At 33.4% G+C, this 17878-nt stretch overlaps 1 protein-coding gene across 1 annotated transcript in view; it reads right to left on the bottom strand.

The window, feature by feature from the left end:
• The window catches only part of LOC108782399 (nose resistant to fluoxetine protein 6), a 39606-nt gene that overhangs the window by 2530 nt on the left and 19198 nt on the right, over positions 1 to 17878 (bottom strand). The window contains exons 3-9 of the mRNA XM_018550677.1: positions 12650 to 12858; positions 1979 to 2232; positions 1711 to 1881; positions 1310 to 1403; positions 1126 to 1245; positions 834 to 999; positions 92 to 267 (exon numbers count right to left, since the gene is read on the bottom strand). Coding sequence (XP_018406179.1) covers positions 92 to 267; positions 834 to 999; positions 1126 to 1245; positions 1310 to 1403; positions 1711 to 1881; positions 1979 to 2232; positions 12650 to 12858 — 1190 coding nt within the window. The remainder of the gene's footprint in view (positions 1 to 91; positions 268 to 833; positions 1000 to 1125; positions 1246 to 1309; positions 1404 to 1710; positions 1882 to 1978; positions 2233 to 12649; positions 12859 to 17878) is intronic.

The raw sequence follows: 17878 nt of genomic DNA, 5'->3' as shown, positions 1-17878 counted from the left end.
TGTGTCAGTAGTAGATCGAAAGAGAAAACGCGAAATGTGTGTAGAGAGACGAATGATACGTGTAATATTGATCGGGAGTTCAAGACATTACCTGGCTATGTAATCGTTGCTGTAGGCTATCGAGAACGTAGTGAACCACGAAGAGACGATCAACAGCGAAACGATAGTGACCGCGGTCTTGAAATATTTCACAGAGAGCAAAAGAAGAAGTATCCCAAGGACGTAGAACTGCGTGTCGTTTGCCATATACCAGCTCCACAGCATGCACTAGAAAGTTATTAATGTAATATGTGCGAATCAATTGCCAAGCAGATTGCATCGCGACGGGATTGCGAAAGTTAAGAGAACTAGGACACGGAGGAAAATTCACGCGCGGGAAAGGCGATGCATTAAGTATCGCTTTGACGCAAAAACCGATCTTTATGGCTTTTCTACCTATCATCGAAAGTAAGTTGTTAACTCGTTTTTTTTACATAATCGTGTATTATGCAATATTCTTCGTTACTCCATATTTATTGTATCATCAAGTACTTAAGATAAGTTTTGAAAGCAACGTTAAAATAACTGCTGAATCTTGTTTTTTAATACGTACGTTATGTACATTCCGTTAACGACGTCTAATGCTTTTTTTTACGAGAGGTTAGTGTTTTTTATTTTTTAAATATACTTACCTCTATATTATATATATGTATATGTATTTGGAGCGAACGTTATTATAAAATAAATGCATGTAAGAAGTTTCGTATTTCGTTAAAAGCTTTACTTCGCGCGAAGTACATAGTAACGAGAAAAAAGAAAGCGCATTAGGATAAGCAGAACATAAATCATCTTACCATTTCCGTACGCGGATATAGCGAGTTTAAATATAGCGCGTTTCGCCACCAATACTTTTCACAGGTCAGATGATCAATAACAATTGGCGAAAAGACTGTCCTCGCTTGAGCTTGTTTCATAGCAATCTCATTCATTCCCAATACAAAAAGATAAGCTGGCGTCAATCTATATGGAACATAAGATAGGTTAAAAATAAGAAACTGTATTATCGACAGTTTATTCGAGTAATTGAAAGAAAAATTTTCCAACGAGGAATTATACATATATATATATATATATATATATATATACCTGACGAATCGATACAAGATCATGATAATGAATTTGGTGAAGCTTGTCTTCAAAAAGTTGCCCTTTTCGATATTAAGATTGCCTAGGGATCGGTAGAAAAGTATAGTCACCAGCAAACCACTGTCGACAAAATCGTTACAAATTAATTTCTGCTCTATTGCGATAAACGTTTATTGTTCGTTACCTAATAAAGAAGAAAGTATCCACGGAAAATGTCGCGTTACTGACGGTCTGGAACATGAAATTCCTTTCTGTGACCGTCCGTAATGTCTTGTTCTCTGCAAAGCGTAATGAGGAAACACTTAATCGCGAAATTGTCGGTGAAAGTATACACGTATAAAGCGGGGAAGAGAGGTTCGATTATCATCGATCAGGAAACTCGATACATCCCATTACATCATAATGCCTATCAGTTGCATCAAGCGCTACTTTTATACATAGAAAGTAGAGCAATCAAATTAGTTTGAAACGTTGTTAATGAGACGACAATTTTCTACGTTATCTTCTCGTTTTATGCGTCTATAAACTTTCTTGCCATAGGTTTGTTCATTTCGGAAAGAGGTTTTGCAACTCTCACAGAATTACCAGCGATAGAGAAGACCTGAATGTATGTGTGCACCATGATGACCCATCCCAAGGAGAACACGCGAAGACCGTGGAGACAAGTGAGACTATCTTTGGCCGCAGGCTCGGTGCTAATGATCTTACTTCCATTGACGATAGGGCTGAACGCGAGTAAGAATTTCAGCCAGAATCCTGAAAAAGTGACGACAACACTGTGTTGAACAATTGTTTTTAAGTATATCTGAGGCAAGAGAATGTGCCGACAAAGATATAGATATACGTCATTAACCTTTGTTGCAATTCTTCCGTTGAATGGGATTCTCTTTTTGCGAATGTTTTGTTCCTTTTTCGATTAGTTCCTGATCGTTTTCCTGTCCTATCGAGATCCTGCGGTCTTGATTCAGATTCTTGTCTATAAAGTCGTTGGTTTTGTCATTGTTATTCGATACGCTCGAAAACTCGGTATCCCTCATAAGAGGAAGCGATCTGTATTCGTACACGATCGCGCAGATCATCAGGAACAATATCGTGCCGCCAATGGCTCTGAAATGATAGTATAATTTGTCGTGAGTAAATCTATAATAATAATAAGACATGTTATTTAGTATAATAATATGTTTTCATTTCCCTTATTTTTTACTACATCGCGTGAAAGGTAAATGCGAAACCGTAATAATAATAAGACATGTTATTTAGTATAATAATATGTTTTCATTTCCCTTATTTTTTACTACAATTGCGCGATTGTAGACACACAATAAAAAAAACATCTTAGTTTTTGTCTTTTTAAAAGTTTTGCTTAAAAACTCTCAATATAATTATCACAAAGTCAAACACGCGGACAAACTTAACACTATAACAAAATATTGTTGTGTATGTATCACGAGTGGACTAAAAGATTAAATGGACCGTCGACAATAGAAACTCACTGTCTTCAGAGGCGCGTCACGGTTTTACACCAGTCTCACAAAGTAAAGACGCAAGGTGTCGTATAGCTATGTATTGCTTTTGTTCGTCGCTAACAATACTATAACTTCAGCATTCAGCGTACATGCATTGTATCGTAGAGGGATGTGCTTATACGGTGTTAAGGCTTACATGTTACACGGTCAGAAATTTCGCAAATCAATTCGCATGTCGCTTAACTCGAGAGAACGAGAAGGCTAGTAGTACAAATCTGCGCAATTTAATAATCAAATATCACGAGAGTACGCTGTACATATATAACACGTTAACTTTTTCAATTTCCGGTTGGACAGGGTACCTACTGACTGTATAGTCGCAGGAGTCGAAGAGCTTAATGTTCTGGGAAATTAAATTCGGAAAATTACTCGGTGCCGATTTTCCACGGTCGTTTCCCAATTTAATCTCTCTTTTCTGGAATTAATAATCCTCTGTCTTAATTACGATGAGAGGCACATAGATATGTGTTTTTCACGTCTATTCATTATTGAATACGGTGAATTGAAACAAAAGAGAGAAAGAAAGAGAAGGGAGGACGAATTTACATTATATATAACACTTTGTAATATTCATACTTTCAGATGAATATGTATATTTTGGATTTATTCCGTGTAAAAGGAACGAATCAAATATGCGCATATTTAATTAATTGCCTTCTTGCAATAATATTATACAATACATATACATATTTTTTAATATAAAATTTATTTAATTCAATGTTTTTTTCAACTCAATGCAATTTCTAAATTACATCCGTGAGAAGTTTTTTCGTTGATTTGATTAATCACGATGAATCTAACAGTTTCGCTGATGAAAAATTGACACTCGTGCTTCATTATTGAACTATGTTGAACGTGATATCGAATTTTCGCATGGAAGATTAGCGCACAATTGGAATTTATAATTGATAGACATCCTGTGCAGACTAATTATACGAGAATTTAATAACGCGCTCATATTTTATAAATTTATAGACATTTATGAACCGATTTTCACTTAACTGATCGATATATATTTACGAAGAATTATTAATTTTTATACAAAATCTATTGGTTAATATTGTACATTAACGTTAAAATATCGAATGAATAAACATTCTTTGAAAGTATAAACAACATATAGTTCTTCTATATCATCTTCTTTGAATTTTTATGTATTCGAATTTCTATTATGAATTTATTTATATATATATATATAAAATTTCTAATCGTATTTATATTTAATACATATATATCTTATTATGTAAAATCAAAAAAGTTATTTTATAGGATATCTGATTTGTATATTTTTGAATCATCGACTATCGCGAAATCGCGGACGGGATTTGGTGGAATAAAGCCATTCGGACAATGAATTTCGCAGTTTCGGACCGCGCACTTATTTTCGGGGCTAACGGCCGAAGGAACTTCCGCTTTATATCTCCTTGTCGGCTTTAAATTATTATTCTTGTCGGAACATTCCGAGTACGGGAGGAGAGCTTTGTGGATTTCTTTCTCTTTCCCGTAGCACATTTGTGCACAGCTTAAATGTGGCTCTCCACGGGAAATAGAATGGCAACAGGCTTTTTTTTTTCTTTTTCCTCTCCTTTTTTTTTGTAGAACCGACCCATTTTAACACGCTACTATGCGCGAATTTCGACAAAGAAAAAGAATAAGTAGAGGCGATCTGAACGCGAAGAAATAAAAGTTTCACAAACGAAGTTTCGTTGCGATCTTTTTTACGTAGCACTTCTTCTCTTTTTCTTCCCCTTTTTCTTTCATCTTTCTTATATACTTAGCATTTTCGCTGCTCTGATTTAATCCTTTGCTTACCATCGCCGTTTATAACTTTTATCTACTAAAAGAATCTTTTCCTCCTTTTCTCGAGTAGAATGTTGAACGCACAATAGAATACATTGCAGATCTTCGATAGTCGTCTCGAAACTTTTGTCTGTATACAAAGTTGTTAAAAATAAATGAACAGGACGACTTTCTTTTACAACTAGTTAGTAATTATGTTTTATTTCAAATCTTGATGGTTGCTGTGCTGCATACATATACATATCGATTCTGCTGAGTCTGTAGTTCAGCATATTTAACTCGCTATTATACATCTGGTTTGGCGTTCACTATTAATTAAACTCTCATTTGATTTGCTCTCGTTTCCTCGCCCTCTTTCCGTTTCCTCGTTTGTCACTTCGCGGTGGCAACATTTACTGTCGCAATTGCATACACGATGACAATGTATGTCGAAAGTGTTACGCGCTTATCGCAAGGTTACAATATACTCGTGAAGCATACGTTCACGTGCATGAGGTCGTATGTATTTCAATAAATTAAGGACAGCGGAAGCTCGTGATAATATCTTTTAGTAATATACCGTCAATCGATGAACTACCTTGTCGATTAAAATTTGACGAGGGAGGATATTGTGAATCTGGAGACACGGTAGTGCAGTCTCGGCGCTAAGCCAAGCGCGCGACACTGCCGTGTCTCCTTTACGCGAAACTGAGAATTTTTCGGGGTCGAGATGATCAGATCTCAGTAACGGCTGAACCTACATATGCTCAATCGACAGGAAAAACTTAAATTGTATGATCATTAATAACGTTTTCGAATACTACGATTGATCCCGGATTCACTTCAGGACATGATTTGCATCTGCCGAGGCCCGCATTCTGCTGGAATGCAGACGATAGCGCGAACACTTTCACGTGTACCGGGGGCTTTCTATAATCTTACGTAATAGGTCCACACATGCGTGCAAGTGCGCACGATGCACGGTCGGGCGGTGCATAATTGCACGCTGCGCCGCCGCCGCGTCGTCGCCGGTACACCAAACAATACGTCGTTCTCCTGAGGGTCAGCTGTTTAACTGAGCGATTTCTTTCTAGTTCCGTCAGGGAATAATCTAGCGTTTTTATTTCCGTATTTCCAATCATTATTATAGAATTTAATTCGTTCGATTAATAATAGTCAAGAGGCGATAGAATAAAAGACTTGAAAACGATAAACTTTCTCGCGCCTACATGAAAAAAATATTTAAAACTTAATTAGTAGAGGTAAGTTTTTAGATCATGTTTAAATTTGTGTTCGAAATAAACTTTTTCATCGTCTTGTTTGCACTATGCAACAAACCGCTTTGTGTAAATATTATCTTCGACATGTGTAGGGTAGACCGGGGACAAAAGTAACATTTTGACTTTGAAGTGTTATAACAATTGAAATATGACATTTACATTAAAAACGAATATACCTTTAGATGTAGAATTTATTTAGCTACACATTTTTTTTTATTCAATTTTTCAATATAACTAGAAAAAAAGTTTGTTTGTTTAAAGACTATGAGGAATTTTGTTACAATCGTCCCAACCCCTGGGACGATTGTAACAGTAGAGAGGAACAATTGTACCACACTATTTATAAATAAAATAATGATTATTTTATTGGTTTTATTAATAAAAAACTCTTTGTATATATAATTATGAACATTTATTACATTATTATTACATAATATTAGAATCTTTTTAAGATCACAAATGATAAACATCAACAAGAAGAAGAAAGAAGCCAATGACGGTCATAGCTGGATCACAATGCTTATTATAATTATGTGTGAATTTTGTATACTGCGTACATAGTCCCCTATACTTAAATAATAAAATTTATACAAATAAATATATATTAATATATATATATTTATTTGCATTAAATTTTATTATTTAAGTATAATGCAATATCTGCAATAAGTACCTAAATACATGTAATAATAATGTAATAAATGTTCATACTTATATATACAAAGAGTTTATTATACATATATATTATATATATAATATATTATTACATATTATTATATTTTATTATACAATATATATTATTATATATATATATATAATATACATATATATACATATATATGTATATATTTTTTACACTACTAAAATTAAATCAGTAAGTTCGGGGACAATTGTAACGTTACAACTGATCCCAGGCATCGAAGTTACTATTGTCCCCTACTGATATTTTATGATTCATATTAAATTTTTTAAATAAAAACCTAGATAAAAATCAACTCAAATGTGAAAAACATCAACACAGATAATCATTAAAACATATTAAGATAATATATTATACTTTTGTTATAAAGAAAAAAAAATATTTTGAATTTTGTGCACGCAATAAAAGTTACTTGATGCATGAAAAAAGTAATTTCTGCTTCTGCACTCGTGCACGTTCCACGAAAATCAGCATGTAATGAATGATTCAATGCCTAACTGTTTATAGAATTTTATCACGCGGTCACATACATATATCTGTTATAGTTTGAGAAATATTGACGATGTTACTATTGTCCCGTGTTACTTTTGTCCCCGGTCTACCCTATGAACAACAAATATTGTATAAACGTTCGAAGCATTTATCGAATTGTTTATTAAAATTTAAGAGACTGCACATAACAGCACGTGTAGCTCGTATAGTTCGTGGATGCAATACGATATATAGTCGGTGTAATCTGGAGCGATTTTTGAAGAATTACATGCTGAGAGTTGTGACATACTGCTATCAAAAGAATTATTTACGACCCACCTTCCGTTTCCTCCTCATTTCAACTCAGTAAACTGAATTTTCGGCAATCTAGAAATTCGGCTCGCAATATATTATTCTGACTTCTCCATATTGTATGTACATCGTGAATTGCACATTTAATCACTGGTATTTTTATTTCGCTTCTATATTTTATCATTGAAAGATCGTACACTAAAGTTTTTATCTATATTTTAAAATTGCTTTCAATTTTTTCTTTTATGTTAAACTCGTGTTTACCGGAATAAATTTTTACAATATTATAACAAAGGCTTTATGTATTTTTTAATTAAATGAGGAGAAACTGAAATTATATATCGTTTAACGCACTGTACTACTTTATTAAATATTTCATCCTTGATTAACGTTGTATTAATGCGGTAATTATTTAATGTAATTTTACGATTTATACTCCAACATTACGGATTAGAGAGACTATCGCGAGGTAAAGCAACCATCGATTTAGTGATAATTTAAAGCTGTAATAACTTAACGCGCATGTCGTGTCGCTGCGAGGAGCCTTGTTTATCACGTTTGATTTATCCGCGTTGTCTCAAGCCGCACTTAGGAAACTACGCGAATTTTTCATTTTGTCTCTCTCGTCGGTAAAAATGCTTCGTAGATATTTCACTGTTCAATAATAAATGCAAATCGACGTTCGTCGTTTAAACGCTCGACTAATATCTTCGTAATGCATCAGCGCAGCTCGATTTATCCGCAAATCCGAGAGATTCGATGCACTTTTATTCATACGATTCAGATCGCTCGTAACTCGTTTCGAAACGAGTCGAAAAACAAAACGTTTATTTGGAAACCGCGCCATACTTTTCGTGACCAAATTTGCGAAAACTAGTCTTTCTACGCGGATTAACTTTTTAAGACAGGCCGTATGAGTCGCTGAATCGGGCGATTAGATTGTAACTCTCCTTGGAGGTTGAACACCGTGCAATTTCTCGACAACATGCGGACAATCTTGTGTCGTCAGTCTCGTTAACTTCATCGTTATTATGCATTACGTGCAAGGACACAAACCCGGCGCGTTGTTCTGCAATAATGGTAAATAGCTGCAAGTAGAGCATATCGAGGCATCATCGGGCTCAAACGATGTCCCAGTATGTTGGAACTTTCATCAGCAATGTAATCTTCTTAGAAGCGATATCCTGTGTGTTAATAATCGTCAGTGTTGTAAACTAACCGAGTCGCTTTCGTCTTGAACGCGTTGATCTTATTATCGTACTTGCATAAATTAAATAAGACGTAACTCAATTTTATCATAATTTGCTTCACGAAAACATGTGAACACGACGTTGAATTATATTGTCTGAATTTATAGAAAGATCGTCCATCTGAATAATGAATTTCATGCAACGTATGTAGCATTTTTTAATTGCTTCGAATTCTGCGGCCGACATTCTTGCGCCAGTATACACGAAGTAACGTTGTTGTTGCAACACTGACTGATGTAATACTGCAATATGGACCGATGCAGAAAATTGACTACCCGGAATTACTTACATCGCACGCCAGTTTTTTTTTTTGTCACTGCTCTCGACAGCATGTGCATATGTATTCGGCAATCGGCGTTCAATCGGATGCTTTATAATCTAATACGAATTATGCAATACGCGTGTCCCGGTAGGTAAATGGTTAACAACGTTATATGCCGTTGAGAAAAAGTTTTGCTTTCCTGTATCATGCGTTTAATCGGTGTGACTCACAATTAGCTGCGTAATGCCAACGGCTATTTAAACAGTACCACTGCACCGTCCTTACGCAATGAATAATACTACATGTACGTAATATTGTAATATGGCGTAATAGTTCTGCACCGGTCGATAGTCTAATGATTATGAATCTAGCGTATGGTATGTTTGAGAAGAAATTTACCATCGTATGTAATAGCATGTAATTTCTGAACAAGAATTTAGTATAATCTGCCGTCAATTTATATTTGTATATACTTGAGTTATCTTCTTACTTAACTTAATTTGAGATTAATCGTGTATAATGATAACTTATGGTATTTTATTACTCTTGTAATTTCATGTCGATAAAATGATGAATAAAAGCAGATATTTATGAATGAACATTAATAGCATTATATATGTGAATATGACAGGTCAATAATCGCTTCGTCTGACAACGTTTCATTTACATGCGTAATATGAAAAGGATGCGGTTAAGATAATCGCGTTGAATCAATGAAATATGCATTTCTTCAAAATGCAGCTCGAACATGAAAACGTAAAGCATTGGGGATCGCATGTCCGAGATCGCGTGCAATTTATTACGCTATACATAAGACATTTGCCGCTTTTGCCGCGATAGCGGCAAATGTCTCGTTCTTATTAGGCGCAGTGAGTTTTCAGCTGACCGGGAGTTATGCAATTTACATAACATTTATGGCAAAAGTCGGCATGCATTACGATAACGAATGCCGCAAGGGACACGGCGGAGACGGGAATTAGAAAAGAGTAATGGTGACACACGTTAGCAGTTGCGTTGTCGCGTCGCGTCGCGTCTATGCAATGAACACTTGCTCAATTTGACATCCATGATACCCGGCTGTTTGCATTTGTCTTGTTTGCCGGACACTACTAGATCGCACGAGTGTCATTATGCAACGCGATTGACGTTCGTACATACACATTGCAATTCCCTCCTTTCGATAGATGAGCGACGCAAGTGAAACGCAACCGCGAAAGTATGCTAAACAACGTTTGGCACTGATTTCAAATAGTCGCTCGCTAAGTTTTCCTCGAGCGGGCGCAAATTAGAAAACTTGGTGTGAAAGGAAAGCAAGGAAAGAAGACTCTCTTCGATAAGTTCTCTGTTCTTTTGGCGCGTGTCGTGCGGTACATACCTACGACGACGATGTAAACTTTGCTCTCTCGGGCTTCCTTCCAAATTAGGAAATAGTACGTACTAAGGATGTCCAGCTAAGGTGTATCGAAGTTACCTAACAGATAAACTAAGTTAAATTGGAAGCATTCGCTTTCATAAATAATGGATTCTTGATTGAGTTTGTGAGATTTTGTTTATTTGCTTAACTCTTAGCTATGCGAAACGTACATATACCAGTAATTTATATAGGAACTAAGCTTTTCCTCTTGTAAATACGTAATCGTTGGCCTAAATACATGGCGTGAAATATATGGCAATGCTACCTATCATCCGAGAACTGTCTCATAGTATTGATTCATTGCCACGGCATAATGTGAGGTCGGGCAAACACTACATATATTCGCGGGCTTGCGCGATTATACCGCTTATACTCGTGGCAATTAAGCGTTCACGTGTGCAACACACTTTCTTTTCGCGGGTGTACCGCTTACGCGCTCACGTAACTGGTCACGTCAGATGCGCATAAATCGTATTTCACGTGCAACTATCTCGATCGCATAATAAATAATCTATCTGGCGTGGCGATCTCGTTCGTTCGAGTCGATTAAAAAACGGTAATAACACCGCGCGCGCGAAAAAGTACAATTTTCAATCAGAAAGCGCGTAAAATGCAAGAGTATTTTTCCACGTTTCGAAAGACGGGAGGTTCGTGCCTTTCTCCGTAATATATTCCGGTTAACGAGGCTCCGAACTTCGCGTGTATATAACCAAAGTTTTGACTGCAGTAATCCGTGGTCGAAATTAACCAATCCCGCGGAACTCTTGCTTTCACCCGCACGTTAGAGATATCGCGCGACATAACTACTGTCGTGGATCGAACTTTTCGAATGCCCGAACTGTTAGTGTAGGTACATGTACGTGGACAATATTCCTCGGTCTTTCGGCTCAACGCAGTTTCTAACGTTTAAGCTCTCGTCAGAGAGCTTAAACTAATTTCCACTCGTACATTTAGAAGTATAACTCGTTTATATAGCTGGCTATTTTAATCCTATCAGATTCACAGTTAATTCGATCGAAAGAATTTCTGTTAAAAATACAAAATATACAGTATAAAAACAAGATTAACTTCTTCATATACATATAAAAAAATATGAACAATTTATGAAAAAAGTTTTTCTCTATTTTTGCGATATATTAAAGATAATAAACTCGCAGATTTTTGCTGTTGAGAATAGGTGAATGCTATCAAGCGTTTTAGGGTTTACTAAGAGGCGTTTTTAAAGGGAACTGTATATGTAGTGTATGTATACATTGTCACCGCCTGATTCCAGCTTGCTTTATTTTCGAGGATTACGAGGGAGCTTGTAATTAATTTCTTTTTAAGCTCACTGTAGGGGCATGCGTATAACTACGACGATTTTTATCTTGTCTGCGTCGTACATGAATTCGTTACTTAAAATGTAATGATCCTCTGCAGTGTTGCGTTGTGTAATGCGTGATTGCAAAATTCGCGTCTGATCATATCGCAAATCTTAAAGTTAGAAAATAATGTTCTCTTATATAAACGCGAGTTTCTCCATATTTATTTATTAAAATTAATATAAGCATAAATTATGTACGCTTTGTTTGGAAAATTGCAAGTTGATGCGGAGCAATATCGATCGCGGTGGCCATTGAAATATATCCCTATTTTATCTCTTACAAATTTTATGCCATAAAGCTGGGCGTATACTTCATAATAGCCGATAAAACGGAACAACGTTATATGCATCGAACAAAATAATGCTTTTAAAACACATTTCATCCTCGAATATATTGATACACGTATTATGAATTCGATACCGCATTTTTTAATTGGAAAAATTAGTTTTTTTCATAATTACACAAAATTCGTTTCCTTTTAATTTAAAAACGTTTTTTTACGCGCCGTACACGTATAACAGTTTAATATCGTTGAAATTGTTCTTTCAAGTACAATTCAACACAAATATGACAAAGCGAAATTACATTTGAATTGAAACAAATATTTCGATCTGTAGGAAATAGATTTTTCCTGAGCGTACAGGTTTCGGTTCTTCTTCGATATCGTAGAAATATCAACTTTGGTATTCAAGGATACGAAGGGGAGGAGATACCTGCATTTACCGAAAGTACGGCAAGCAAGTTTCATAAGTTCCATCGGAGCACTGTGTCCTAGAATGAAATTTCCTAAGTTACGCCGTTAGATAGCTCAAGCGCTTTTCTCACTTTAAATCGCATGAATAATATTTTTCTATTATCGGGGCCAATCTTATCTAGAATGCCGTGAAAGATTGCGTGATAAAAACGTCGTACTTAAATAATATCGTGTATAAATGGTTATATTTATATATATATGTACAATAATCGGGACAATCAATTCGCGAAATAAATTAATTAACATTTCAGTCACGGTTGCTTCTTTCTATTAAATAGATGCGTTTTTCAACGATATTCAATTATTTATTATGTGATGCGAAAAGTCATATCACGAACTCACTGGCCGCGGAACTACAGCTTTTCGAGTAATTTACGGTTCAAGTTATAAGAGGATTTTTAGGATTACTCACGAAAGGACGTAAAATTTGGGATCTTGCCAGGCGCAGTAATTGCTGGATGGCACGGGCTTCACCGTAACAACGTGAATTTTCGGGCCGCTCGATCGATAGGTCGAATTGCCTTCGCGTTCGACTCTATCAGCACTGGCCCTTAGCATCGAGGTCAGGGATGCGCGATCGCATGTACCCGGCAGGCAGAGACCCAAAAACACCTGACGTGTCTGGAAAGAAAATGAAATAATCTCGTTAGAAAAGAGTATTTTTTGTTCCTTAACGAAAATTACTTCATTAATAAGTGAATCTTGTAGAATAGAAATCCTTCTGTTTTTATATCTTTATATACTTGTGGCAAAAAATGCTAACCATTTTAAAAGAAGATACTGGTGATTGATTTATTAAAAGGTGCGCTGTTTACAAAAAAATTTAACAGAAATACGCATGCATATTTTATGCATATTTCCTATATGACTGCATTGTATCATATATTTCGTTGTCTACACATTTTTACACATGAGAGGAAGTAGGACGGAATTTTAGATTTTCCGTAAGAAGATTCGAACGGTAATCTTCCGCATCACAAAAAGTTCACGTATTCGCGTAAAAATATGATGATAGTCGAGCTCGTTCAACGTTGGAGATTATAATTTTCATTTAGTCGCGTCGACGTGCAGTAATGGAAATGAGAACGCGTGACGATGGAAAAAAACGTAGTTCAAACTACTTCTATTGGTTCTTGTAATAGCGTACTATGTGCAGTTCTATTTTTCTTTTTTTTCCCCTCTCTTACCGTCACCGGCGAGAGAGAAAGGATTCCAGCTCAGTAATGCTGAATTTATTGAAACTGGTCCTGGATCGAAATACGACAGGTGCTCTTTTTTTTAATTAGTAGTAACTTACACTCGATAAATTGTGCGGATCATAGTCCGCAAATTGCATAATCGCTTAGTTAGGAAATTTTATTAATTAAGCACGTAATGATATCGTCAAACTCCGCAAGGATAACAAGATTAAAGGCGGGTAGCAACGGATTTCCAGCGAAACAACTACCGACGAACTTTGAGATTGAAGTCAGCGAATAATCTTATTAGTGCAAATGCCGAAACTTACTTTTCCTATAGGAAATAAACTGGCTGCCCAGCTGTTACTCTGACTTAACAAAAATGCACCGATATGCGCTCAATATTTTCTATTACTTTCGATAAGTTCGAGATTTTCTAATATTAAAATTTCATTCGGTTTTTATTATGACATATATATTGGTTTTCATTATACGCACACTTGCAGAAAGAAGATATTGCTGAAATATCTAAAAATTTAGCTTGGTACAAATCTGAAAATAAATTTGATTGGACTATATTAAAATAATTATAGTGCTAGCTGCTTAAATATCAAAACTTTTTGCAGCATTGTTTATTATATTTGAATTTTTACAATTATTTGTGTGATTCAACAAAATTATTTTCAGATCTGTATCTAGTTAAATTTTTTAATATTTCAGCAAAATCGTTCTTTCTGTACACAAATAATTTTGTATTTCTTATCTACACGTAACATATATTATTCCTTATATTTTAAATTAATTGTTAATAAGGTAAATGTACCAATTAGTGGACAGTTAGGAGATATGACACAATTCGTTGGACAAAGGGGTACAAAATTGTCAATATTAAACTTTTAATGATATGTACAACTTCAAATAAATTTATTGTTTATAAAAATTTAATTACAAATTAATTTAAAATCGTACATATCATCAAAAGCTTTATATTTAAAATGTTTTATCACTTTGTCCAACAATTGGTTCATGTACATTAACTAGTACATTTACCTTAATTATTAATAAATCGTATAAATAATTTAATGTAGGATAAGTTTTCTGTTGGATTATTCAATCTGATTATTTGTTGTATATTTTTCACGCTTTTAATTTGAAAATAATTTACGAATATATATAATTATATAATGAAACATTCAAAAAAGAAAATGAATCACTGCATTTTTTTTACAGCTTTTATCTTTTTAATCCATAAACAATTTTTCCTAAATTTATAATTTATTAAAGTAACAATTTCATTTCTCTCTCTCAATTCTCTCTTCTCTTAAACTTAACAATTTGGTGTACACAAGATATGTAACTTTTATATTTAATCAATTTTCTTTGTACTGATTTACTGAAGAGGACCTTTTAACCGTAGATCGAAACGTATGTACACACTTTATTATTCATTTCGAATAAATTTTATATTAAAAAAAACACACACTTGTAGATCTAAATAGTTCTAATAACTTGTGTCGGCTCATATTGGTATTTTATTGATTTTTTTGGATAAATATTTCGATTCACATATTCCAGTCTTTTATCACATACGATTCGTCGTTTGTGTCCCGAGATAATATTTCCATCATTTTTACAAGTATTCAAAAATTATTAAGTAATTCTTACATATTTTTTATACGTAATAAAACGTTTTTATAATGTACTATATATATATATGTATTATTATATATTATACAATATTTGAGTTATGTAGTGAAAAAGGAAAAAAATTTAAACTATTGCTTAGTAAAATGCTTCTAATATATTTTAAAGAAAAGAATTGTACAAGTACGCGACTGATCCAATCGTGTGTATTAAGGACTAAACTCACTTATGCGCTTTACAATTTGTGTCGACACATTCAAAATAAATTCTAATTTATATAATTTTAAATGCCTTGCCGTACAAAATGTTTCAAGAACTAAATTGCATATATATAAAATATATATTAAAATAACAGATCAAAAATAACAATTATCATAAAAATTTGATCTAAAAAAATCATTGATAAGAAGTTGGTATTTATTCACAGAGAAAACAATCATCACTAAATATTAAAGAAATTGTTCAATAAATGTAATTATTCATAAGATATCAACTTTTATATATTCTGGCTATGAATAACCATTATGAATGATTAAAATTATTTTTGGTTGCGAATAACTATTGCTGATGTTGGAAATTATAAAATTAGAAATTACAGATTACAGAATAACCTACAGAATAACATTACTGATAACGAAATTGTTTTTGGGGTTATGAATAACTATTATAAATGATTAAAATTATTTTCGATTGCGAATAATCATTATTGATGTCGGAAATTGCTTTTAGTTATCCGTCATCAGTAATGATTATTCTGTAAGCAAAACAATTTCCAACATCAGCAATAGTTATTCGTAACCAAAAATAATTTTAATTATTTATAATGGTTATTTATAGCCGGAATCACTTAAAGGGAAATATAATTGTGTGTGTGTGTGTGTGTGTGTGTGTTATGTTACAACTTTTTTTATTTTGGTTATACAGTTACGGCCTCTGATTAAAATACATATATATATATATACATCAAAATACACCATACACACAACACAAACACAGCTCAGATAAAATTATGAATAAAATTTTTATTATATATATAATAAAAATTATGAATAAAATTTTTATTATATATATAATAAAAATTATGAATAAAATTTTTATTATATATATAATTTAACTTTAACATAAATCATAAATCTAAACTTAATGTGCTAATGACTCCGTAAGCAAAGTAAAAATATCTTATGAAATGAAATAAATGATTTACTAAGCGACGATTTAATGTAGAAATTGATCAATTCATCCTTGAAAAATATAGAAAGAAAGTGATCAAAATCATAAAATTTAAAATATCTCCTTTATCGCTGAAACGATTATAACGATTTTTTATACACAGATCAACAAATCAAAAAAGCACATTCTATGTGAAATACAGTTAAAATAATAAATAGTAAAGACTCTTGTCTTTCAAAAATAAAATTATAAGAACAAGGACAAGTAAGAGTCGGTAATAAAATTTTTATACAAATTTAAAATCAAGATATAAAATATTATTAAGTTAAGTTAACATATTAACAAACGCCAAAAAGTATAAGAAATTATGTAAAAAAATTATATATGTCAAGACATTACATGTTTCTGGTTTGGATCATCCTCAGATGATAAAAGACATTGAATGAAATAATGGAAATATAATTGAGGATCAAACTAAGTTTTTAAGATTATCATATTAAGTCAGTTGAAGATAAATCCTTTTTCCGAGTGATACCAGAGTTGCTCGCAAACGATTAACTCTGGTATCACTCGAAAAAAGGATTCATCTTCAACTGACTTAATATGATGTTTGTTTCTTAATTATATTCTATTATTTCATTCAATGTTTTTTTATCATCTGAGGAATGGTCCAAACTAGGGACTGAAACTTGTAATGTCTTGACATATCTACATATATTTTTTTTATATAATATTCAATACTAGAGACCGTTAATATAAGAACATAACTAATACAAATACGAAACCTATAACAGCTATTTTCAGATTATTAGAGTTGCGTTTCAAGACCGACGATTGTTCGGCGTGCAATTTGGAGGGACTACGTATATCAGTTAATTATTAATTTAATTTAATTCGTGATAGTATTGCGGTAGTTTATATGTAAGCGATTAAAAGATCCAAGCTAGACTGTTATAGGCTTCATATTTGTATTTTTTACATAATTTCTTATACTTTTTGGCGTTTGTTAATATGTTAATTTAACTTAATATTATAATATTTTATATCTTGACTTTAAATTTGAACTCTTGAGCGATGTGCACTTTTAGGCGGTCTTACGCCATCATTATCTCCCAAAACGCGATCTTACTGAAATATTACAATTAGAGATTAGCGAATGCACCTGACGACCCGAAATCTTTGCCAAAATTCAAAATGTTGATGGATTTACGTGAAACTTGATATCTAGGGGTTTTTGAGGTCGCTGGTTCCGAATCTAATGTTAAAAACAAAAAATTCAAAATGGTAGATCCAATATAGCGGCTATAATTACGAAATTTTGACGGATTTGCGTGAAACTCGATCTCGATATAGTGAGGCCTCTCGAAGTGGCAACTAGGGATACATCAGATACCAGATATGTACCATATCTGGTTGGATAGTTGGTATTATTTTAACATTATTGCATTGCTTACTTAAGAAATAGATGATGAACAAGTTGAATTTCAAAGAAAACTTAGTGACATATCTAATAAAAAAAATGCATGAAACTGAACTTGAGAAATATTTGGCATTGTCTCTAATAAAAAGGACAAATAATCCGGAACGATATTTTTTCCACCACGATACAAACATATCATGATGGAAAAAATATCATTCTAAATTAAAAA

The sequence above is a fragment of the Cyphomyrmex costatus genome, unplaced genomic scaffold, assembly GCF_001594065.2.
Source record: "Cyphomyrmex costatus isolate MS0001 unplaced genomic scaffold, Ccosl1.0 scaffold125, whole genome shotgun sequence".
In the NCBI taxonomy this organism is placed as follows: Eukaryota; Metazoa; Arthropoda; class Insecta; order Hymenoptera; family Formicidae; genus Cyphomyrmex; species Cyphomyrmex costatus.
This window is presented reverse-complemented; position numbering and strand designations above follow the sequence as displayed.